The sequence below is a fragment of the Chaetomium fimeti genome (genome assembly GCF_033439085.1).
Source record: "Chaetomium fimeti strain CBS 168.71 chromosome Unknown B0H64scaffold_2, whole genome shotgun sequence".
In the NCBI taxonomy this organism is placed as follows: Eukaryota; Fungi; Ascomycota; class Sordariomycetes; order Sordariales; family Chaetomiaceae; genus Chaetomium; species Chaetomium fimeti.
In genome coordinates this window covers 3,474,745-3,498,124 of record NW_026944330.1, presented here as the reverse complement: position 1 = coordinate 3,498,124, position 23,380 = coordinate 3,474,745, and the positions used below count along the sequence as shown (strand labels likewise).

The window sequence follows — 23,380 nt, the reverse complement described above, 5'->3', positions numbered from 1 at the left end:
CCATATCGGGCTTCTCTCTGTTATTAGTAATGCGCCATCACCATCTGCAAGTCTTTCCAGCCTCTTTTGTATCCATGAATAAACGTACCGACTGCTGTCCTCTAATAAAACCTCCCTGGCTTCGTCCAATCCTTTTTGGTCGCCGCCTCCAGATCATCAACATTTAGCATCCCAATCCCCTCCTCGACGAGCACCTCCCAAACCCGGTTCCTCACAGAGATCGGCCACCATGGCAGATTCCAGTACCGCGACACCAAACCCCTATTCTTCGCCTCGCGAATATGGCTTCGAATCTTCTCCAGCTGGCTCTTGGTCGGCCCTTGCGACCACCACATCGCCCCAATGGCCTTCCAAAAGTCGGCGCTCGCGTAATATGAGTTGGTTGAGTTGTAGCCCGAGTTCTCCAGCTTGTCCAGGGGTGCATCGAAGAAGGCCTCGCGGCGGCTCGAGTTCCCTAGAATCTGGTCGAACGGCGCATTGCCCGTCCCCACGACGGTGATGGGTCGCTGGTAGAATTGGTCGTTCTCATAGTAGCTAAGCCAGTCTCTCTCGCGCAGCGGGGCGAGCTGCTTCATGACCCACGGCCAGGTTTCCGGGCCGTCGGTTTTGATGTCGACGAGGAGGACCAGTGGCTGTTCCGGGTCGGTGTCGAAGACGCCGTTGTTTTTGCCGTCGTTGAACTCGGTCGAGGGGTTTTGGTGGGTGAGGATCTCGACCAGGGGGTTGACGTACAGGCTCTGGAAGGTTCGGTTAGGCTGTAAACTTGCCGTGTCGTGTCCGACCAGGAGATCGCCGTTGCGCAGCCAGACGTCGGACTCGACACCGGTGCATCCGGCGTAGAGCGCCGTGAACAGGGGGATGTCGCGCCAGTAATCGTTGTGTGAGTGGCAGGGGACGGGCAGGACGTCTCGGAGGAAGTCTGTTGGGTACCAGGCAAGTTCTTCGGTGCCGGTGCCCGGTTTTCCCCAGTTCACGAACGGATCGCCCCTCCTCCGCACTCCAAGGTAGCGATGCGCCATTGCCTCGGCGGAGTTCACGAGGAGGAATGTTGCGGTCCTTGGGTGAGGTCAGTGCGTGAATGGGAATAGAAGGCCGGCTGACCTACACCATAATCAAGCCCAAGAAGCATGCTGCCCATGCCCCTGGTATCCTCGGCTTATCCCTAACGCCCCGAATGCTGTCTCTACTCACACCGTCCTCGCTGTCCCCCGCATCCTCAGAGACGGCGAGATACTCGCTAGTCGCCGCCGACTTTGGCTTGTCCGCGGTCCACGAAGCCATGGTTGACCAGAAAGTCGAGAGAACACCAGATTCCCTGTCTTGAATGGTCTGAGGGGTGTTATGTGGGCGCGCCCCTGAAGAAGAAGACGGGGTGTCTCGGAGGACTGTGACCCCCACATGTGTTACCTCTGCCGGCGCCGAGTCCCGGTTCGTCACCTCCACTGGACCCACCGACTCCGGCCGCATGATCCGAGTGTGTATGGGTGGGTTGCGCCGGAGAGGGATCACGTTCGTTGTCTATCAAGGTTTGAAGGTGTTGGGAGGTGCGTGCTAGGAACGCGTCGTTTAAGTTGCACAAATTGCGGCGCGTCAATCGTTGCGACGGGCAGGTTCGGTAAAAATGCAGAAGGGAGGAAAGCCAACGGGAGGAGGAAAGCGAGACGGAGAGGGTTGAAGGAGAGTTACCTAACACTACGAGCGCAAAGTCATAATATATCCATGTAAATTTAGGTAAGGCAGTGTCAGATTCGCAGTTGGTTGAGTTGCGTATGCTAAGACCAAAAAAGCGGCGTCGACTCGCCGTCTTTCGGGTCCAACGCCAACGGAGAGTAATCTGCCGATCCGCTCCGCTCCGCTCGATCATCTTCCGTTCCAATAGCGCTCGTAATCTGTAATCTGCGTAACATTTTGAACATCAGGTGCGGTGGTTGAGATGGATGGAAAGAGAGCAATCCTTCCATCGCTTCCTTCCCGGATCGTGCGGGAGATATGCTCAATGATTCGTCTAAACTCAAGGCAGGAACCAGGAGAGAAGGAAGTCGCGAACGGGTGGTGACCCGGACTTTGCCGGGGTTCTTCCTTGGAGCCGACCGCCCCAGAAAGACAAAAGAACCCGAAAGCTGTAACAGAATACTACGAACGACTAGGTCAGGGTTGATATACGAACGCGTAAGTTAATTCCTCACAACGGAACGACCGGTTCTATCCCGACCATCGAGGCGTATTGTCGCCGATATCTATTTATGAATACGCTCGGCGAGTCCTTCACCCACTGTGCGTGTTGCCGGAGGATACTGTTTCAGGTCCCTGGGTGTGGGGCTCCCGCATTCTTAGTGACTGGAGGATGGTGGGCTTTCTTTCACCCCACCATCTCCTCGCTGCCTCTGCATCGTAATTCGCAACAAATCCGAATACGTCGGTACACCCTGATATTTGGTCTTTCCCCCCCCTTTGCGTCAAAGATGAAGGTCTGGTCTTAGGCTGCGACCGAGAACGGCCTCACATCTGCAACACGATGCTCGCGGGTTTTCGTCGGAGTGAACTGGGGGAGACTGGACGTCGAGACGTCCCGTCCCAAGGACAAGAACGGTCCCCGGACAGGCAGTGTGATGTAGGCAAAGAAGAAGCGAATTAATTACAACAACAACCTCCACCAGTGAGTACTCTAGCGCTAGTATTCTCATCGTTCTTGGAAAGAAACACCGACAGCTCTGATACTCATCCATGACGCCCCCTCCTCCCCCTACCCTGATCCAACACACCGTACGCCAAACCGCCGAGTTCTTGACTGCCACCCCCAACCACGAGATTGACTATTGCCTGGCACATAGAAGTCGCCAGGTTTCCTCCGCCTCTCTTCCGGCCGCGGCGCATTTCGACTTTGATCCTGCTCTCGAGCTCGGCTTGCTGCTGTACGAGCGCAACCTCACGTTCTCTAGCGCGCAAGCGTTCCTGGCGGACTTCGGTTTCCAGCTGGTGCTCGAGCGTCATTTGCTGCCGCTGGAGGTCGTAAGTATGGCGGGCCTTGTTCTCGTTGAGTTCACGCCGGATAGCGGCTAGCTCACGTTGGAGCTGAAGAAGCTCCGGTGAGGCGGAGGCGGCGGCGTTGTTGGATTCTTGGTTCTTTTGAGTTTGCTCGGCCTGAACCTCTGCTGCCAGCGCCTGGTATTTGGCGTCCTTTTCATGTGCCAGCTGCTGCAGTGAGACGCGCAGTTTGTCGCGATCCGCGTTGAGCTGGGCAGCCCGTCTCTCGGCATCCTCCTTCTCTTTGCGGAGGAGCTCAAACATCTCGGTGTCTTTTTCCTGGAGGGCCATCTCCATGCTGGCTTGGTATTCGACTAGGTCGGCTTCGAAGCGGCGGCGGGCTTCGAGCATCTCGGCTTGGACAAACTGTCCAGCGGCCGTCTCGTCGAGAGTCTTGCCCTCGTCCACCATCTGGACCTGGATGTCCAGCACCGCACCTCGAGAGTCTTCGCCGTTGGTACCACCCGTGGTTACAGCGTCGATGAGGCTGCCAACGATCAACTTGGCCGACTCGGGACTGCCGTCGTGCTTAACAATGCGGCTGCCACGCTTGATCATGCCACCCCAGAACTCAGGTTTCTGAAGGTCCTCGGAGCGCTGCTGGCCGATCTGTCGGCCCTCCTCGGTGGCTTCGAGGCCTTTCCACATAGTGGTGGCGAGCACCACGCTCGAGAGGCCGCGATCGCCGCACAACTTCTGGAACATGTGCAGGTTCTTGAGCGCCGATCCCTGCATCCTGGGATCGCTGATGCGATGGAGATAGACAATTCCGGCGAGCCGGACCTTCTGTGAGTAGATGCCCGCCAGGAAGAAGGCAATATCCTTCAGAATCTCGGTATCGGAACGCGACGTATCGTCGAAGCCGGGCGTATCAATAAGGTAGACCGTTCGGTCGCCGTATTGGAAGCTGTAGATTTCAATGTCGGCGGTGCCTGTAAGAACGTAGTGAGTTTATGCTCTCAGAAGGGCACCGTCTTCCATTTGATGGTGTGGTTGAGGGGAGGCCATACAGGAGTTCAGGGAGTGGCCAATGCGGACCGACTGCTCTGCTAGCAGTGAGATGAACGTGCTCTTCCCAGAGCCGGTGACGCCCATAAGAGCAATCACGATATCGTCGTCACTGAGGCACGAGTGTTGTCAGCGTCACCGGCCCGCAGAGAACGGGAATTATGGTACGTACCTCAGAGAGATGACATCTCTTGTCTCCATACTCTCGTCCACATCCATGCCGAAGTCGTCTGAACCCGTTGAGGCGACGGCCCCGGGTGGTTCAAGTCTCGAATGGCTAGCCCCATTCCGCATCCCATTATCTCCCTGCCCATGTTGCGTTTCGGCAGCGTCAACGTAGACCTCACTGTCTTCTTCCATTTTGTCTAAGGGATGCTATCGCGAAAAAGACAAGTTGATTCAAGGATTCACCGCGCCGTACATTCGGCATGGGAGATTGATTATCGCGGTCAGACTTGACAAGTAAATCATCCAGTAATAACCCAGATTCCAAGGCAATGCTTTTGCGGCCCAAACCCCCCTAAGACTTTTGCCAAATGCCCAAGCAGGTGCATCCTAATCTGGCCTAAGACTGGGACAACCGCCCATCCCAAGAGCCTTGCGTTTGATGCCAATATGATTCGCTGATGCAACTTGCCGCCCTGTTGTACACCAGCGCCATGTGGAGACCTCTTAGCCTGTCAGTTGTCGCCCTAAACCGTAACACCGTGGACCCGGTGGATTCGAGTTGTACTCGAGATGCGTTTGCGATTTGTTCCCCTGGATCTTGACACTCTTCTACCGGGCCATGTTCAAATTACCCGATCGAGCCAATCGAGATGCTGAGGGGATGTTTCAGGCCCAACTGGAAACAAGGCGAGTCTTCGCTGTTGGGCTGCGGTCTTGTCATGGGATGTACAGCTCAGAATTGAAACCCAATAGGGTACCCACGCACATCACCTGGCACATGTTGTAGGCCTAGTTGCAGGGCGAGCAATGAAAACGGGACGCCACGAGCCGCTAGCTACATATCTGCCCCTTGCTTGTTCAAAAGATAGCGGAATCTTCCCCGGACTGCCGCCATCCGTGGCTGATATATCTGAGAACCTGGTTGCCGCCCTCCCCTTTTATGGACTTCCAATCCTCCCCGCGCTTACCACGGCGATCTGATTGTGTCGTGCAGTCAGCGAACCTAGACGAAGCATCCTCTCCATTTTCTCGCGATTGTTGTCTCCAAATCAAGCTCAACATGGCCACTTGGGATCCCACACCAGCTGGTAGCGAGCAGCCACCCGGATATGACGGCCACCCACCATCTCGGCCTGAAAATGGGGTTACCAACGGCAGCTCTCAGCCAGACACTGCGGAGCTTCCTGCCCTGACGTTAGTGATCCCCCTCTCAGTTCTAGTGTAATTAGACCAATGCATCCTAACAGCTGTGCAGCCCGAACGACGTTGTCATCGCGGTGATGGGAGTAACGGGGTCCGGCAAGACCACTTTCATCTCCTACTTTGCCCCGAGTGCACGGATTGGCCATGGTCTGGAATCATGTAAGTCGGCGCCGACAACTATCACGTTGGAGGAACGGGGAGGAGTAGGACTAACAGGAGATCCCGCACCAACCCAGGCACCTCGACCGTCAACATCCACAAAGCGACCATCGGCCAGGGGACGGTCTACCTGATCGACACGCCCGGCTTCGACGACACGCACCGATCCGACACGGACATCCTGCGGGAGGTGGCCAACTGGCTCAACTCGGCGTACAAGAGCCGGATCAAGCTGTCGGGCATCATCTACCTGCACCGGATCGCCGACAACCGCATGAGCGGGTCGGCGATGAAGAACCTGCGCATGTTCAAGCGGCTGTGCGGCGAGGAGGCCCTCTCGTGCGTCGTGCTGGCCACGACCATGTGGAGCATGATGGCGTCGGCCGAGGACGGCGCGCGGCGCGAGCGCGAGCTCATGACCAAGCCCGAGTTCTGGGCGTCCATGGTGGAGCGCGGCAGCAAGGTGCTGCGGCAGGACAACAACGCCGTGTCGGCCATGGAGATCATGCGGTACATCATGGCGCAGCGGCGCAAGATCGACCTGGACATCCAGAAGGAGATGGCCAGCGGCAAGACGCTGGACGAGACGTCGGCGGGCCGCGAGGTGCAGTCGGGCATGGAGGTGATGCGGCGCAAGCACGAGGCCGAGATGGCGGAGCTGCGCCAGGAGATGGAGGAGGCCCGCCGCGACCACGACGTGCGCGCCCAGCGCGAGATCGCCTCCGTCCGCGCCGACCTCGAGGAGAAGCTGCGCCGGGACCGCGAGGACCGCGACAAGATGCGCGTCACCCTCGACGAGCTCCGCCAGCAGCGCGCCGAGGAGCTGGCCAACGAGCGCGCCGCGGCGCACGAGCGCGAGCTGCAGCTGTCGAACCAGATGTACCAGGCCCAGCTTGATAGGGAGAGGGCGGCGAATCAGGCGAACGAGTCGTTGATGGAGGTGAAACTGCAGCTGGCGGTGAAGGAGGCGGATAATATACGGCTGCAGAGGGAGGCGGCGGAAAGGAGGGAGAGGGACGAGGGGGGCGGCTGTGTGGTCATGTAATTTTCACTTCTATAGAGTTAGAGTATTCTCAACCTATCTAATCCCACCGAGTAGTTCATGTTTCTTCTTGGATGAAGTAATTGATTATTCGATTGATAAACACATCTGTTGATTGACATATTGACGACTCGGAACTAAAGAAGCGTTTAATTATGTACAGCTAACTCTGATAGTGAGGCATGTCTAGTAGTTAACGAATTGAAGGAAGAGTTGGTTATTAATACTCGGTCCATGACCTTATCTAAATATGATGAGTTGGCGCAATTCCCATTGTAGCGAGTTGTAAAGTGTACAGCAGTCGAGTTATGAGACGGACTAGAGTCTGGTATCAACGCAACTTTGTCCCAAGTTGGATGATTCTCAACAACGTGAAGGCATATCAGACGATGTAAGTATACCGCCGACGGTAAGAAGAGATACCTGTCTAGAACAAGTGAGTTGGCTTTGATTACCATGAGCAGTTACCTAGGTAGACAGGGAAGTCTATGGGGAGCTTGAAGGTTCACGTAAAGGTAGCATTTCACTGTCCAGCTAATTAAATGGAAAAGAAAAAGAAAACTACGGCAGGGGAATCACATCCTGGAGTACCCTCTTCGCCCGTCATTCTTTTCTCCCTCTTCACACAATGACGACACGTTAATATAGATCTTCGTCGGTCTTGTAAGTGGTGACTGCTTGACCCTAACCCTACTGAGTATTTATTCACAGATAATCGGCGCCAAGCATCAAGGTCGGGGACTGTATCTTATCGGACCTGTGGGGAATTTTTTCCCGCGGCCGTGGAATTGATGGCCCTGCCTCAACCCAGCGTCAAGCCCCCAGCAATAGAGGTTCAGCCAAACCAAACCGCTTGCCCACAATGCCGCATAAGCATACACGGCGAGACCAGGACGAGTCGACGTAAGGATTCGTTGCCTTACCCGGAGCTATGCGCTTTCGTATCTAATAGCCTGCAGTTTCGACCTTCCTCCGTCGCAACTCGCGAAACCGCTCCCTACAACAACCATATCCAAGAAGAAGGCGGCCGAAAAGAAAACCGACGATGCCCAGAAGAAAAGCGGCCAGAAGAGGAAACGGGGTGGGAAAGATGGCGACGATGCGCCGCGCGCTTTCAAGCGCCTAATGGCATTCGCCAGCGGCAAACCACAACGGTCCGGTCTCGACAACGGCGATGCGCCGGCAAAAGGCAAGGGGAAGAAGAAGAAGAACCAGTCGGCAACCAAGCCCGCAGGCACAACAACAAAAACAACTGCAGCAACGGCGGCGGCGACACCAGCAACAGCCTCAGACCCGACCCCGGCAGAAGACCTCAAAATCCGCCCCGGCGAGCGCATCTCCGAATTCAACCAGCGCGTCGACGCCGCCCTGCCCATCAGCGGCCTGGTGACGAAGACGGTGAGGAACGGCAAGGACCCGCTCGGCCTCAAGGTGAAGCGCACCAAGAAGGAGCGCAAGATGCACAACATGTACGCCGAGTGGCGCGAGATGGACCGCAAGGTGCAGGAGCGCCGCGAGGAGGAGCGCGAGCTGGCCGAGGAGAAGGAGATGGACAACGAGGCCGCCGGCGTGTCGTGGAAGCTGGACATGGAGGCGCAGGGCAAGAAGAAGAAGGGCAAGAAGGGGAAGAGGGGGAAGTATATCGGCGAGGAGGGCGGGCCGGAGAGGGATCCGTGGGAGGAGATCAAGAAGAAGAGGGGGGAGGCCAAGGTTGGGATTAATGAGGTCGCGCAGGCTCCGCCGGAGTTGAAGCTGCCCAAGAAGAACCTGCTTGTCCGCGGGGCGGCTGTGGCTGTGGAAAACATTCCCAAGGCGGCCGGCAGCTTGCGGCAGAGAGAAGAGTTGCAGGGGATTCGAGACGAGGTGGTGGCTTCGTATAGGAAGATGATGAGCGAGAGGAGACCTGTCGTGGGGGGGAACTGATTGATTTACTTTTCGGTAGGTCAATACAAGCGAATTTGGTGGTCACTGAATTGGAATTAGAAACCACGAGTTGCCCCGGGAAAATCTCGACTGTGAATTGCCATTGAGTATATGCCGTGGAGAGAGCATAGGGCGCCTTGCCCGCATTTACATTATTTAACTGCCTGTTGCTCAGCGCAGCTTTGTGCTGCCCGTGAAGAGCATCCATCAAAGTGGCGTCAAGGTTCCATCCCTTTGTGCAACGCCCAGAATCAGCGGTGCGGTACGTACCTTTCAAGGATCTGTTTCAAGGATTTGACGCACCCCACCTCGCCTTCGGTTGCCCCTCCAAAAATCCTCCCGCATCATCGCGACTTTTCCTCAAAAATCCGCGAACAGAACCACGAGCATCAGCGTTCAATCCCCGCATCGACTCGCAATCGCTAAATTTTCGGTTATCGAGAATGAGACTCGGTGCACTACCATCATGAGCGGAGTTGGTCTCGAGGTCCTCCTAGAGGATCTCATTCCCGAGATCGCATATTCTGGTGAGAAAGGTGAGTCGCATGCTCTTGAACAGGCCCTCCAACGCCATCAGACACGCTCTGGGATCTAGCTAGAGGGATTCCATTGGCGAATTACTTAGATGCAGAGTCGGTCTTCTGCCGGAGGCCCGCACTTCTGTTGTTGATTTTAGAGTCGGAACACCAGTCATACTGACTCAACAACAGGAGTTTCGATAACCGAGCTGCTGAAAATCGTACGGCGATATCACCTCAGCCTCGAGGGAAAAGATGCTTCAACAGAAGAAGACGCAATTGGGGGGTTGCAGGCGCCAATCAGCGATGCCGACTTTGAGAAATCACTTACGGATGCCGAAATGGCATCTGCCCGTTGGGCCTGGGACTGGCTGCGTTCTCGACCACAAGTTCTCATCAACGGAAACAAGCGGTGGAACCGGCTCGAGTTGGGCGAGGCCCTCGCATTGCCAGACGCCGGCTCAATTGACCCAGCACTTGCCCCTGCTCCGAGCGATTCTAAAGTAACCCACCAAACCAAGGGCAAAAAGCCCAAAAAGACCCTCACCACCCGACCCAGGATACACCCCGCCGAGGATCTTGTCTGGCAGACTCTCACTCGCCATGGCGTCGACTACAAGCGGGTTCCAGCTCTGGAATGGGCCTGCTTGCAGGGAGTCGCATCATCTAGATCCGAGGGCATCCTTCAGAGCGATCTCCGGCGACTCGTCGATCAAGACAAACGGTCATTACCAAAGCGGACGGATTCGCTTGCTCGGAAGGGCTACATTGCGAAGCGGACGGTAGTTGTGCAGAAGATGAAGACGAGCAGACTGTGGTTGATTGACTTCGCCCCTCCCCTAGTCGAAGCAGAAACATGCGGTCTCGACTTGACCCCCGAGACGCTCAGCAAAAATCTTGAACCCGTCCCCTGGCATCAACGCTGGACCGGAAACAACATTGACATGGACGCACTTGGCAGGACCGCTGTGGGCGTCGTCAAGGCTTTCAACGTCATCCGGTATGCCGACCTAAGGCTCAAGATGGGTGTTTCGGGGAAAAGGTGGCAGATGAAGACGTTGGCCAAAAACTGCCAGCGTTTGGTTGATGTCGGCGTACTGAAGTACACGGCCGCCTCTTTCCCCGGCACCCGCAAGGTCTTCAAAGACTGCCTCAAGTTCGTGCGCGAGCCCAATTCCGAAGAGTGGGACAAGTTTCTTGCCACTGGAAAAAAGACATCGCTGTATTCGGATCCGACGAGACACCGTGAGCCGAAGCCCAATGCGCTTGCTCTCTATGGTAAATCGGGGGAGGACGGTCAGGGGAGCAGCGATCCCCGGTCCAAAGTAAAGCGCATATTCAGCGGCTGGATCCCCGAGAAGCCTCTCGCCCAGACCGTCTTTGAAGTCATCCGGAGCGCCGGCCTAGAAGGCGCCTCAAACCCTCAGGTTAGCGTGGCTACAGTTGGCTACCAGCATCGACGGTATCTTTCCAGCTATCTCACCAAAGTCGCCGAAACCCAGCAACCGCTGCACCTCAAGAAGTTCCAAGTCGTCAGCAAGCTCGTTCGCACGGGCAAAACTTCCGCCTATATGTTCTCTGCTCCCGGATCAATAGGCCAGGAGGCCCTTCCTCAAGTTGATGAAAGGGAGGAACCGGTACAAGATCAAGGAGCTGCTGAGGGCTCTTCGAACGCGACGCCGAGCAGCCCATATGGCTTTGGACAGATCCGGCCCAAGGTTTTCAGTGCGGGCAAGGGCTTCTCGCTTGCGGACATGTCACGGGTCGCTAGGAGATCGAAGCCTTCATCCAAGCGGAAACTTCTGCCTCGCATCAAACCTCAACATTTGGCTGCCGCCGAAGCTGCTGCCGAAGCTGCCGTCGAAGTTGCTTCTGAGGCTGCTGTCGAAACTGTCACTGAGGCTGCTACGGTTCCCGAGGCCGCTGCCGAAGCTGTTCCTGACGTTGCCACGGGAGAGAGTGCTACCACCCCCGACCCGAGCAGTCGGCCGGCCGAATCCAATGTCAATGGATCTTTAAAACGCCCCTTCGATGAAATGGAGACCGGACCTGGGGACGCCGAAGACGCTGCGATTGAGCCACCAAATGACCAAGAACAAGTCCCGTCGCCAAATCCCACGGCGGTCAATGAAGCCACCAGGGTGCGAACAAACGAAGAGCTTATCTTGAACGTCCGATACAACAGCATTGTTGGGAAGCTGCAGGTCCACCGCCAAGACCGCAAGCTCACATTCTTGAGATCCGGAAGAGGCATGAAAAAACCCGTCATCATTCCCGTCGACGACGGCCTCGCCGAGCCGATCATACAAGATGTTCCGGAGACCGACGAGAAAAGCTTGGTGGTCAATACTAGGCAAACGGACGGGGCACAGACCCAGATATTTGTCTTCATCTTTAACAACGAAGACCAAGCCAACGCTATTTGGATCCAAGAAGAAGTCACCAAAATGAGATCACCCGATTACCAGGTCCCTACCCCCGAGGAGATTGCGGCCGCTTCCGAGGCGATCGCAGCTGCGACCGCTCCCTCTGGAGCCGCTCGCGGTAAAGGCCGGGGAGGTGGCCGAGGCAAAGGCAAGAAAGGACAGGCTCTACCCGCCGGAGTAAAGCCATACGTCTGTGAACTATGTGGTGGTGCCTGGAAGAACGATCTTGGTCTCAAATACCACCTAGAGAAGGCTCAAGTTCCCTGTAACCCGAGCTTCGACCCTACGATCCTGCTCGAGCGATCCCGGAAGCGTCGTAAACTTTCACCAGTCCCTCCGTCCGTTGTCAATTCTGAAGCCGGCGATGAAGAGCCACCAGGACGCACGCGCAAAGCGAGGGGTGGGAAGAAAGGCGAGAAGAGAGGCCCTCGGCTGCAGCACAGAGTCCGCGCTGCTATGCGCTCTACACAGGATCCAGCTCACAAGTTCCGTGGCCTCAAAATCCCCAACGTTGAGGACGAGGAGGGGTCAGCAGGTTGGGAACCAGAGCGCCCTAAGCGGATACTTATGGGCCCGTCTGGATTAGAAGGATACGGTTTGACCGTAAAGAGCGTCCTCCCCACGGGTCCGTCACACATCTCGAGGCCCAGGGCATACTCTAGCGCTGAACCTCGCCCTTTCACGATCGGCACTGTTTTATGCCCCAGAAATCCGCTCGCCAAGAATGCCGCCACCCAGAACAAATCAGCGGTGGTTGAGGAAGATACTGTCAACGTGGTGACTGCCGACCAGCCGCTAGAGCAAATGCCTTCTTTGCCGACGGCACCCGCAACGCCCTCGCATTCCCGGAATTCTGAGGATGCTCCGGTGACCAGGGATGCATACAATGGCGAGCAATCTTCCCACAGACCCCTCGAGGGCTTTACCCTGCGGCATACGAATGGAACGCCTCGCTCCAACCGATATGATGTTTCACCCTCGAGAAAGTCTCTGATGGCGAGTCAATCGGAGGTAGCTGAGAGTGAATATCCAGACCTTCCCTATCAACACGAGGGGCAGGACTCGGGAAGAAGTTTCGAGCTAGAAACATTGGCACCCCACAACGACCAAGGCGGATACAAACCATTTACCCGCTCATCAAACTACGACCGCATGACCAGCGATGCGAAGAGGCGAACCGCCCAAGCTTTCGATATCATAAACTACCTCCTAGACAACAATCTCGGCGTGTTCCCGGGCGACAAGGCGCTGTTCTACGCTCTGACTAACGTGTTCTTGAAAGAGTTCAGGAAACAGATGCCGCCTACCTGGAAAAACTGCACCAGTGCGGTCAAGGCGATTGAGACTCGCAAGCTCGCCGCCCTCCATACCCATATGCTCAAAACCGAAAGGGGCAGGCTACAGACATGCACCTTGCTCATCAAAACCGGCGTGGACCCGAACGGAATCATAGCAACCAGGATGAAACAGAGGATGCGCGAGACATACCCGGCCATCTTTATCCCGCCTGCCTTCTCCCCAACCCAGCAAGAGCTGGCCCTCTTGCAGGAACTCGACAGGAAAACTACCGACAAGGACAATGTCAAGCCGAATGCAAACGGCCAGAAGTTCCGGAGCAGGCGCAAGATCGAGGAAATCGAGGTTTTTGATGCTCCTTACTACATGGACACCGCTCCTGTTGTCGGGCCCAAGAGGGATCCCCTCTGGATCCGGGATACTGAGCGGTTGGTTGATGACGGGTTCATGAGTCGAAAGAGGTCACTCGACGACTCCTCCTTGGGACCTTTGCAAAAGAGAGCGCGGGCTGGCTTCCAGGTCGATGAGTACGACGATATACCGGTGGATCCTAGCATTCTGGGAGACTCCATGCCACAGTCACAACACGAACAGCAAGACGGCCCTTCGGTACTTGAAGCAATCAAGGCGTATAGCTTGATGCCGGCGAAACTAGGCCCGCGTGGTGGGCGACGACGGTTATCGTACTCGTACAAGCCATTGGCTAAACTATCCCCCGAGCTTGGTAGAATCAGGAACCCTGGGCTGGAAAGTTTGCCTAATGGTTTCTTTGGCGGTACTTCGACTCCGGCGGCAATCCAGTTTGTTCCACCCGTGGTCCTGATTCTAGACCCCAACACAGGCCTAGAGGACGAAGTCCAGGAGGTTGAGGAAGGCCGGAGCCAGGACCAGACTTCGAGTCGGGAAAGCACGGAGGATATCCTGGACGAGGTTGGTGCCGAGGATGGTTTTGAAGAAGCAGTCGAGGCGCCCCAAACATTCCGATTCGCCTGGCCCTCGGTTCTTGAGCCCGTAACCAAGGGTACCTGGCCTGATCACTCCCTTGGCTTTTTCGAGCACTACGAAGGCAGCTTTACTCTCAGCGGCTGGATGCCTGGCCTGAAGTGGCTCCAGCGTCAGAACTTCCCGACCAGCGCCGAGGAAATGGCGGAAAAGCAAAAGGCTGAGAAGATCAGACTGCGCGACTGGGTCGACCGGGACTATGCCAGATTCTGTTCGATCGTCAATCAATGTGCAGCATGGGAACAATCAAAGGCCGGCACGGCAGTCATGCTGGGTAGCAGTGTCTCCCCCGGCTATAACTTCATCAACGTGTCCTCGCCTCTATCGAGGACGAACTCCCGGCCGGTCACTTTGGGCTGGTCAGATGACACCGAGTATAACCTTGAGACTCTGCCATACGAAGACCTCGAAGACGACGATTATGACGATGTCTCCTTCGTTGATGACGCAGAGAGGGCTGCAAGGGATGACGAGCCGTCGCCCAAGAAACGGCGTCTGCAAAAGACCAATGGGGTCCAGGTGAAGCGGTTGCCGGGCAGGCCTCCCAAGCTCAAGCTTGCGGCTATCAAGACGATGCGCGAGCACACGGCATACCCGAAGACGGCGGATGAGTTTCTGCGGTACGATAAAGAGGACCTCGACTGGTCGAGCGAGAACGTTCGGCTTGCGGCTTTCATTGTGGTCACTACCTTGCTCGGTGGCGTGGATAGAGTTGTGGACTGGGGGTTGATGCTGAGGCTTGTGCCTGATCTGACGTGAGTTGGCTACCATTTGTCTCGAGGTGTGCGTTCACTAACAGCCAGCAGTATTAGCCAGCTCCGACACTATTGGTGTGCCTTGAAGAAGGACCGGTTGTCGACCATCGTCGGCCTCACGGAAAAGTTTCGGCGGGCGTTTCTCAGGGCGTACGAGAACAACGAGGTTCCGCCCATTGATTTCAACAACGTACTGGCCTATGACTGGAAAGCCTTGATCAAGTGGACGACCAAGCTCGACATGGCCGAGTGGCGGATGCTGCCATCCACACGCAAGGCACTAGACAAGACCGTCACTGTGTCCAAGTTCAAGCATGGCAACCGCCCATGGAGGGAGGCTTTCTATCACCCCCAGCGGTCCATCTTCAACAAATTCCAGGACGCCACCTCCGAGTCACTTGCACTATCAGTGGACAATAGCTCCGATCCCAAGCTGAGCACCGACATGATCGTTTCCATGTCCTGGACGCGGTCGCTGTGCGTGACGCCGGTCGAAGCGTACACGGCTGATGCCGTCCTCCACAAGCGCAACAGCCTATTCCCGTCCCGTGCCAAAACGGAGATTACTGAGTTGATGATTAAGGGCGTCGACCAGCTCCAACGGCAGGGCGTCATCTCCAAGTCGTCGTCGAAATGGTCTAACGGGCGCCGATGGCGCTTCAACACGCGGGTTCTCGACTCCCTTGAGAAATCCGCCCAGCAACACAAGTTTGTCAAGGCGGTTGAGTTCAAAAAGGAGCTCGACCAGGCCTTCCGGGCGGGCGAGACAAAGAAGCGCGTGACCTACATCACCAACGACGGCATGATCATGGCCCTCCTGAACCTGCAGGCCAACGGCCGCGTGCGGGTCAAAACAACAGGCCAGCCGAATGTGCCCATGGGTCACGAGCCGGGCAACTACGAAACCCGCAAGTACACCAAAAAATACATGCATTTCCGCCTCGACGTCTTCCCGACCGACGCCTACCTCTACGACGAACCCGCCACACCCACCCAAATACACGGCAACCAAGAAGAAGAGGAGACCGAGCACCACGAAACCGAAGCCGAAGCCGAAAAAGAAGAAAAAGAAGAAGAAGACACCACCCTCACGGACCTGCGCGCGCGCATCCGCGCCACCGCGCCACCCACGCGGGGCCCCGGCGGCGCCGTGCCCGTGTGGTGCGACGTCTTCGGGCGCGTCGACGCCGACCGCTGGCTCAAGTACCTTAGCGCGGTGCTGATCACGCTGGCGTCGCGCGGCTCCATGCGCGCCGAGGAGCTCGCCCGCACCCTCAAGCCCGTCATCATGGTCTTTGAGGCCGAGCTGGTCATGGACTGGGCCGGTCGGCTGGGGCTGTTGAAGGCCCAGCTGGGGGGGATGGCGCCGGCGGTGATGGAGTGGTGGTGGATTGCGGTTGAGGTGCAGCGGGAGGGGTTGAGGGAGATGGAGGAGGAGGCTGCTGAGGCTGCTGCTGCTGCGGGTGCGGGTGCGGGTGTGGGTGCGAGTGGTGGTGGTGGTGGTGGTAAAGGGGTGGGAACGGGCGTGGTGGACGGGAGTGGGAGTGGGAGTGGGGGGAGGCAGAGGAAGGCTTTGCCCTCGGCGAGACCGGTGAGGGGCGCTGAGAGTGGCGGGGCAGTGTAGGCTTAAAATGGTGTGCAGGTCTTTGGGGAGGAGGGTGATTGTAAGATTGTGCGAGGAATGGGGTTGTTGATTTGGAGTTTGGCTGCTTTGGTGGTTGCCCTTTGGAATACCCCGAGATGGTTATCAAGGGGGGAAAAGTCCTTGGGGATAAAGGTTGGAGTGCGATACCCTTTTCGATGTACATCGCATAACCTGGAGTTAACGGAATGGTGCGGGAGCATTGCCTTTTACACAACTCCATTGTCTCAATGGATGGTTCTTAAACTTTGACTGTGTTCTCTGCTGTGTTGTTGTAACCAACGCTACTTGCTGGGTTGACCCTGTTAAGCCGCTATCCCCGGCTGACAGGTGATGCTCAAGGCCAAAATATGGATAATGATTGTCTATCCAACGCCTGAACTCCGTCCCAATGTCCATACTGACGGTGAGTTCAGTGGATAGAAAATAGACTACTCGGTTCCTCTTTATAAAGCTCATGCAAACATGACCTTGGCAACCACGGCGGCCAGCAAGACAGCCACGGCAATAATCAACCTGTCCAGCCACACTGTGCTTTCATCCGCCCTCGGTTGGAGCTGCTGCAGCGGCGGACCAGCCGCCACCGGAGGCGGGTTCGGCAACGGTACTGTCCTTGTCGGCTGCGGTACCGCGCTCCCTCCGGCCATCTGTTGTTGTTGCTGCCCACTACCCGATGATGATGACGACGTCGGCAAGACAGGTGCAGTCTGCACAAACCCCTCGGCCAGCCCATCACTCTCCCCATCCCCTCCTTCCCCGCCCTCCTCTCCCGCCTTCTTCCCCTTCGCCTCCATCTCATCCCGCCACCCCATCTTCAACTCCTCCGGCACACTGACCTCCTCCGCCGCGGCCGCCTCCCCCATCTCCCTCACCCTCTCCACGCACTCCCCCAAAATCTCCCCGTTATTCTTCCCCCCGCAACACGCCCCACACTTCCACGCGGTACTCTCCCCGGCCATGCGCCGACGCACCGGCTCCGCCGCATCGAGCCCGCCCAACTGGCCCTTGACATCCGTCTCCATAAACGTGCGCAGCGCGACCAGCGCGGTGCGGATCCCCCACGCCGGCTGCCACGTCTCCTCGTGGTGGCCCGAGATGCTCAGGCAGATCTCGCGGTTGGTCTCGAAGCGGCCCGAGGGGGTCAGGAAGCGGAAGGAGGGCGGGCGGAGCGGGTACCCGGGGGGCAGAACGATGCGCCCGTGGTAGATGCCGTGCTCGAAGGGGGAGGCCGGCGGGCCGCGGAGGGTGAAGTGCCATTCGAAGAGGTCGGTTTCGAGGGGTTCGGCGTGGTAGTCCGCTGACGGGGTGGTGGTGAGTTCGTGGGCTTCGCGGACTGTGGGAGGGTTGAATGGGGGGGTTAGTTAGTCTGGGGGTGGGAAGGGTGGTGGAAGAAGGGGGGGGGGGGTTGGCTGGGTGGGTTAAACATACGGATGCGGCGGATGGTGGGGGATTTGGAGTTGAATTTCGGTGTTGGGGTTGCGGTTGACATTGCGCGCGATGTGATAAAATTGCAAGGGAAGAAGACGTGGGCGTTGGGATTGGGAGGCGATGTCTGCCGAGGGTGGTTGCTTTGTTGGGTATCTAGTTTGTGGTGGGTTTAAATCAAAGATGGCGGAAAGTAAAGTGTAAAGTTGTTGATCTGTCAAGTTCGGAGATGGGCATTGGCAATCGCGGCTGATGACGAAGGAGGGACAAAGCGGCCCAGCCGCTGCAAGGATGCGACACTGGCTGCGCCTGAAGGGACCTGGAAAGAGGAAAAAGGTAGAGTTACTAAATATGTCAAGTCAGGATTTATTTGGTAGCTTTGTTGGGCGCACTTGATACATACCATGCACATGCTCACATCAAGCTGCTAGTGATGCTCATTCCACTGGGGCAGTTTGGCAGTTCGCTGCTCAGTTGCAACAGATAACACCCTGGCAGGCCTTATCTTCGTTGCTGGCGGCACCAGCGGGTCTGCGGAGGTGTGGGGCCCGGGCCTGGGCTGCCCGGGCTGCCCCGTGCTTGGCACCATCTCCCGGACCCACACCGGAACCATCAAGGTTCTTTACAATCCGGAGGTATAGCCACCTGCCAGCTTGACTTCTAGGTAGTCAACAGGAAGGAAGATGCGATGAACGGACCGAGCGATGAAAGAGAGTGCACTATATAACCTGCCTGAAGATACCTTAACAATATCTCTTACGCCTCTCACCCCCAAGGAGTTTGAAGGGGACATTCCATAGTAGGTAACTGAGTTACAGTTCACTGATCTTATACTCTGAATCCAGCATCTAGACCACGTTTATACAGGTAGCCAACTTTATCCCGGTAGCTTTGAATTTGTACTAATAATTCTACCATTGTGCCCTGTCATTCAACAGGGCATCATGTTATTTGCCGGGCTCAAGATGTCACGGCAGGCAAGCTCTTTCCCTCCCCAGGCCATGCAGACGAACGAGCTGGGTAGCTCCTTCCGCAGCAGCGCAGAAATATCTTCCTAACAGTGCTTAATCGTCAAGCCCTGATACCTGTGTTTTTGTAGTCACACCGATCTTCAAAATCCTAGGCCATACCTCGATTAAATTATTTCCGAGTTATCCATCCCCCCCCACCTGGGCGCTCTTGCGATCCCAGCTCCTCGACTTGACACCCTCTGATACCTACATTGTTCGAACCAACCGCGCCCTACTAACATCATGACCGTCACCTGTAAGGAGTGCAAGATCGAGGTGGCCAGCAGGGCTGCTCTCGCAGAGCACTGGCGGGAGAAGCGGGAGGGGGGTAAGAAGCACTACCATTGCCGCCAGTGCATGCAGCTATTCCACACCCCAGGGGCTGAGGATCGCCACCGTAGGGAGGTAGGCGCGCCGGATTTACCCCCTTCAGAAAACCGTTCCAAGCTAATCTCCTCGAGTTCCACGCGGCTAAGCAGGACCTTGGCTGCCCTGGTTGTCATGAGCGATTCCTTTCAGCGAGCGGTCTAATCGAACATATCGAGAAAAATCGCTGCACCAGAGTTAGGAACGATGACTATGCCGCCCGACGCGAGGAAAAGCTCGCTTTTACGAGAGAGTTGGAGCGCCGCGAATATGAAGACCCCGATCTCCCGGGTCCGAGGCCCGGGCTGCCCGGGAGTTCAGCCACCGGAAACGGAGCACTTGACTTCACGCAGTATCTCTCCGTGGCCACCAATATCGGCGTAAAGGCCCATCCCGGTCCCGTGACCCTTCAACCGGAGGCAAAGACCACGGCGCTGGCGAACATGCCCACGTTTGCCGCGAAGAAGGCCGAGTTTCCTCAACTGGGTGGACGACTGGCCGATCTTTCCACCAGCGGTCCTGACGGCAAAGCAGGGAAACAGCTCGCAAGCGCATGGGCTGCGAAGAAGAACCTCTTTCCGGATGCCCCTGCCCCGGTCCGGCCGCCCCCCGGGGAAGATGTGCAGCCGGTGGTAGCCAAAGAGTCGAGATGGTCGGAGCATGACCCTCGGAACCCGGGCTGGAATGCCCGCAAATATTTTGTGACCTACCTTAACAAGTACAAGTGTCCACACGACCGCTGCCCGTAAGAATCATGTCCGATATTAGCGCAGACGAGAAGAAGAGCGCTGACAGTCCCACAGCAAGTCGTTTCCGAGCGTGGCAGGTCTTCGGGGTCACCTTCTCTCGGGGCCACACACTGGCCTGCACAAAGTGCAGTGCCCCCGGTGCTTCAAGTGGTTCAACACCATGGCGGCCATAACGGCGCACGCCGAGTCGCAGAGCGTGCGTTGCGATCTTCACAGGACCGACGGCTACCGGCAGTTGCTTGACCAAATGACGGCGGGCATGATCGACACGGCGGGCAAGCACGAGGACGGCACGTTGAAGTATACCGTCCCCGACGCTGCTCGCCAATATTTCGGCACCTCACAGGGAAAGTGGGCTGCGGAAGTACGCAAGCAGCAGCGCGGCTGGGGCTCCACCGACGAGGCGGAGGGTGATGGTGGTGAGCAAGCTCCGAAGCAAGACTAGTGGAATGGTAAAACCGAGTGGGATCTAGGGCCAAGCGATGAGCGGAGGAAAAGACGCAAGGGTTGAATTCGGAGGATGATGTCTTCAAGTAGATGTCTTGTAAAGTAAAGAGCGCTCAATCCTTTTGCCCATAAAAGTTCTGTGTCTAACCACCGGTCAGGATCTGGCCCCAAGTTTGTTCAAGATGGGCATTTAACTGACTAGTCGCCTCCCACACTCTCGCCCTGCGACTAGATGCATGAACATTCGTGGGTTTGGCCGATGGGAATCGCAGTAAGAATGTCGCATCCTGTGGCTGGACAGGAACGGCATTTGGAGTGGAAGGCCTTGAGCGCCAAAATTATGAGCCATGTGCAGTGCAGGGACATGTACCCCCAAAAACGCGCAGAAATGCGCCCCAAGTCTTCAGTACCAGTACCCATCCTCCGAGTCCCTTACTGACCTGACCCACCGAACGGCCTCCCGGGGCAAATTATACATTTTGCTGGCCACCGCCCAGAGAAATCTCCTCGCCCCGGCGTGGAAGTAGCAGGCCACAGCCAAGGAGGCGAGGTACGTCACGAGAGGAACTACGATGAAGGAGGTTGTGAAGCCGCGAGGGACGCCGATGTCGACGTCGTCCCCAGAGTTGTTCAAGAACGGCAGAGCAAAGAAGGTCTGTCGCTGCTGTCAGCATGGGGAGATGATAAGAACGAACGCCGGCCAACCTACCGCCAGAAAGCTGATGGGCGTGTAAATTACGGTGACGACGGTGAAGACGTAGACGGCCCTGTTCAGCTCGATTCCCTTGGTCGCTTCGCGGAGCGATGTCGCGTTGAAGAGCTGGGTTCATTCAAGGTTAGCCTGACACACCAGATGCATGTCGAGCGAGCGACAATCTGAACCGAAACTGATTCGTACCCCGTCTCGGAGGCCTTTGATCTCCTCTGCCTTCCGGTCGATGCGGTCTATGAGAAGCCGGGCTTTCGCGTGGACGATCCTGGTGGCTGCGTCCCAGCCCAACTCGGCGGCACGCCAGTCGGCTTCGTCAAAGATCTCGCTGGGCCGGACCTCCCGCGTCCATTGCTCGCGCAGGCTGTCCCAACCATCGACCATATCCGTAACCCAGCCGCGGCTGACCCGGAGGGTTTCCAGGATGGTGAAGTAGAGCCTCGAGACCCGAAACGAATCGTCAAACAGGTAGCTGCCCCATACCTCGTCGTTCACCGTGTCTCCCAACTGTCACGGGGTTGATGAAAACATTTGAGTCAACCCGGGCGAGGAGTACGCGAACGGGACGGGGGTTGTGGGAAACACCTACATTAACCGTAACCATGCCGTCGATGGTGCCCAACGCACCCTTCCATCCCGCCTCCCACTGTCCGACGGCCGAAAGAGACAAGGCTAGAAAATGCGATACGCCGGTGCACCGCCCGGAGGGAACAATCCCATTGGCCTCCCACGCTTGCCTGCCGGTCTCGGGAACTCCGTGGGCCGGATGGGCGGGCTCGTCGGTGTCGGTGAGGGCGAGGATGGTGTAGGGGGCATCGCGGGTGAGGTACAGGGTCACACAGACTGCTACGGCCTTCTCAATGAGAAATCCGCGGTCATGAAGCCAGTTCAATTTCACGCGCTCCCTCCCTCTCGCGAGCACCCAGGGGCGACACCCGGCATCGGCAACGTCTCTGCGCGCTTCAGACGGTTCCCAAACGAAGAATCGCAGGTGCAGTTGCAACACCAGGACCTCGGCAACGTTGGGGACCAACGAGCCGAGCCGAGTGGGCAGTCTCCAGGCACGCGCTGGACGGTCTAGACCACTACTGCGCTGCCCGAAGGTCTCGAGTAGAACCCCACGGAAAGATGCGCGCTCGGCGTGGTGGAGGAGGTTGACGGTGAAGAGGAAGTAGTCCGCGGGGATGTGGTATCGGTACGGCACTCGAAGAAGCCTAGGCAGGGTGCACGCACAGCAAGGTGAGTTCCCCGACGATATAATTTACACAAGTGCTAGTGAGATGATGCGTCTCAGCGTCGTCAGACTCACCAGGTCTTCCCATGGGCGGGCCGCTCTATCGACCCCGGCTGCAACCGCGGCGGTCAGGTCAGGAATCACCTATGTAGTACCGGGGGTGCAAACAACCCCCCCCATCATCGGACTCACCATGCCTCGTCCGTCGAGAATCGACGTCGACGTGGGATAGCCATCGGCGCCCAGATCGTGAGCGGCACCCTGCAGCCACGTCCGACCGTCGGGTCTCCAGTCAAACAGGACCCCATCATCGCCACTCATCTCGAGATTGCCAAAGGCCTGCGGCTCCCAGTCCATAAACGCCGCGAGCTTCGACACCGCCCGGCAATATGCCCGCGATTCCCCTTTCAAGTTGCGCTCATCGCTTACCATGGTGACGAGCTCGCGAAGACGAGCCGCGGTCGGCGCGGTGCATCTCAGGATATCGCCTGCTGTTGGCACCACCGGCACCGTATCCCGGAGCACGTTTGCCTTGTTGTTCGTCTGGATACGGATACTTGGGTCCAATAATTCGGGAGGCGACGCGGCGGGGGACGGGAGTGGCGGCTGGGGGGCGCGCAAGAACGGCCTGAGATCGTCCAGCGTCGTCGCCAGTCGTCGGAGCACCTCCAGGAGCGCCGGGTCCGGCCCCGCAAACCCCTGGCAGGTCTGGGTGCCGCGATCTGTCATCGTGGGGGCAGTTTGTGGCATGCCGGCACAACCTCGAGTTTCAAGAAGCAGTGTGAGATGAGATGGATGAATGAGGCATCATGGCTTTATTGGGCCCTTCTTTTCGCCTGGCGGCCACACCAACAAGCCGGTAGTTCGGCTGTGCTGCCACGTGAACAGGGAGCCTGCATCAACCGCACCGCCGGCCCCCACATTCCATTCTGGGAAGGAAGGAAAGGCGCGCTTGAAGTTGTCTTGATGATATTCCAACCTCGACTCTGTGCACACAAACGGCTCGCTGGGTGTGATTAATTAAATACCAAGCTCAAGCGCAGCTGGCCCTCCAACACCCCTTCTGGACCCCCGTCGCCGGCGCCGTTTGCAGTCGTGACGGAGACGGCGGCGGTCCGGGAACGCGAACGAGACCGTGTCTGTCAAAACATCGGGCGAGGGTTGTGTCGGGGTGTGCTAACTCAACCACACGGTGAGGTTTTGCTTCATGGAAATTTGGTGCAAACCTGATAATTCACTCCAACGCGACGCGTGGGTGATGGGCCTGGGCTTGC

General features: G+C 57.2%; 9 protein-coding genes across 9 annotated transcripts; 4 read left to right on the top strand and 5 right to left on the bottom strand.

Annotated features, from left to right (window-relative positions):
- Positions 1 to 101: 101 nt before the first annotated feature.
- On the bottom strand, positions 102 to 1,281 carry B0H64DRAFT_415616 (uncharacterized protein; the record flags this gene model as incomplete). Its single annotated transcript, XM_062805111.1, has 2 exons — positions 102 to 1,056; positions 1,106 to 1,281. 2 exons carry the CDS (start codon positions 1,279 to 1,281, stop codon positions 102 to 104), a joined length of 1,131 nt encoding a protein of 376 aa, XP_062662767.1.
- Positions 1,102 to 2,083, bottom strand: B0H64DRAFT_95592 (uncharacterized protein). The gene has a single exon (XM_062809021.1). The coding sequence runs from the start codon at positions 1,862 to 1,864 to the stop codon at positions 1,340 to 1,342; it is 525 nt and encodes a 174-aa protein (XP_062662766.1). The 5' UTR covers positions 1,865 to 2,083; the 3' UTR covers positions 1,102 to 1,339.
- Positions 2,084 to 2,288: 205 nt separating this feature from the next.
- Positions 2,289 to 4,571, bottom strand: B0H64DRAFT_387884 (P-loop containing nucleoside triphosphate hydrolase protein). The gene is made up of 3 exons (XM_062803233.1): positions 4,205 to 4,571; positions 4,035 to 4,144; positions 2,289 to 3,956 (listed from the first exon to the last, which is right to left on the bottom strand). The coding sequence occupies exons 1-3, from the start codon at positions 4,390 to 4,392 to the stop codon at positions 2,719 to 2,721; spliced, it is 1,536 nt and encodes a 511-aa protein (XP_062662765.1). The 5' UTR covers positions 4,393 to 4,571; the 3' UTR covers positions 2,289 to 2,718.
- A 689-nt stretch (positions 4,572 to 5,260) lies between these two features.
- Positions 5,261 to 6,607, top strand: B0H64DRAFT_415614 (P-loop containing nucleoside triphosphate hydrolase protein; the record flags this gene model as incomplete). Its single annotated transcript, XM_062805110.1, has 3 exons — positions 5,261 to 5,394; positions 5,456 to 5,562; positions 5,640 to 6,607. 3 exons carry the CDS (start codon positions 5,261 to 5,263, stop codon positions 6,605 to 6,607), a joined length of 1,209 nt encoding a protein of 402 aa, XP_062662764.1.
- Positions 6,608 to 7,391: 784 nt separating this feature from the next.
- Positions 7,392 to 8,695, top strand: B0H64DRAFT_387880 (uncharacterized protein). Its single transcript, XM_062803232.1, has 2 exons — positions 7,392 to 7,507; positions 7,564 to 8,695. The coding sequence occupies exons 1-2, from the start codon at positions 7,467 to 7,469 to the stop codon at positions 8,525 to 8,527; spliced, it is 1,005 nt and encodes a 334-aa protein (XP_062662763.1). The 5' UTR covers positions 7,392 to 7,466; the 3' UTR covers positions 8,528 to 8,695.
- A 157-nt stretch (positions 8,696 to 8,852) lies between these two features.
- B0H64DRAFT_355180 (uncharacterized protein) lies at positions 8,853 to 16,425 on the top strand. The gene is made up of 3 exons (XM_062801551.1): positions 8,853 to 9,063; positions 9,238 to 14,524; positions 14,576 to 16,425. Exons 1-3 carry the CDS (start codon positions 8,994 to 8,996, stop codon positions 16,146 to 16,148), a joined length of 6,930 nt encoding a protein of 2,309 aa, XP_062662762.1. The 5' UTR covers positions 8,853 to 8,993; the 3' UTR covers positions 16,149 to 16,425.
- B0H64DRAFT_422758 (ubiquitin-conjugating enzyme/RWD-like protein) lies at positions 16,403 to 18,057 on the bottom strand. Its single transcript, XM_062805577.1, has 3 exons — positions 17,995 to 18,057; positions 17,595 to 17,936; positions 16,403 to 17,499 (listed from the first exon to the last, which is right to left on the bottom strand). The coding sequence occupies exons 2-3, from the start codon at positions 17,653 to 17,655 to the stop codon at positions 16,622 to 16,624; spliced, it is 939 nt and encodes a 312-aa protein (XP_062662761.1). The 5' UTR covers positions 17,656 to 17,936; positions 17,995 to 18,057; the 3' UTR covers positions 16,403 to 16,621.
- Positions 18,058 to 18,844: 787 nt separating this feature from the next.
- B0H64DRAFT_317249 (uncharacterized protein) lies at positions 18,845 to 20,161 on the top strand (the record flags this gene model as incomplete). Its single annotated transcript, XM_062800322.1, has 4 exons — positions 18,845 to 18,954; positions 19,035 to 19,363; positions 19,499 to 19,712; positions 19,771 to 20,161. 4 exons carry the CDS (start codon positions 18,845 to 18,847, stop codon positions 20,159 to 20,161), a joined length of 1,044 nt encoding a protein of 347 aa, XP_062662760.1.
- A 405-nt stretch (positions 20,162 to 20,566) lies between these two features.
- Positions 20,567 to 22,835, bottom strand: B0H64DRAFT_439639 (uncharacterized protein; the record flags this gene model as incomplete). Its single annotated transcript, XM_062806441.1, has 6 exons — positions 20,567 to 20,818; positions 20,873 to 20,983; positions 21,062 to 21,379; positions 21,462 to 22,086; positions 22,182 to 22,219; positions 22,299 to 22,835. 6 exons carry the CDS (start codon positions 22,833 to 22,835, stop codon positions 20,567 to 20,569), a joined length of 1,881 nt encoding a protein of 626 aa, XP_062662759.1.
- Positions 22,836 to 23,380: the final 545 nt, after the last annotated feature.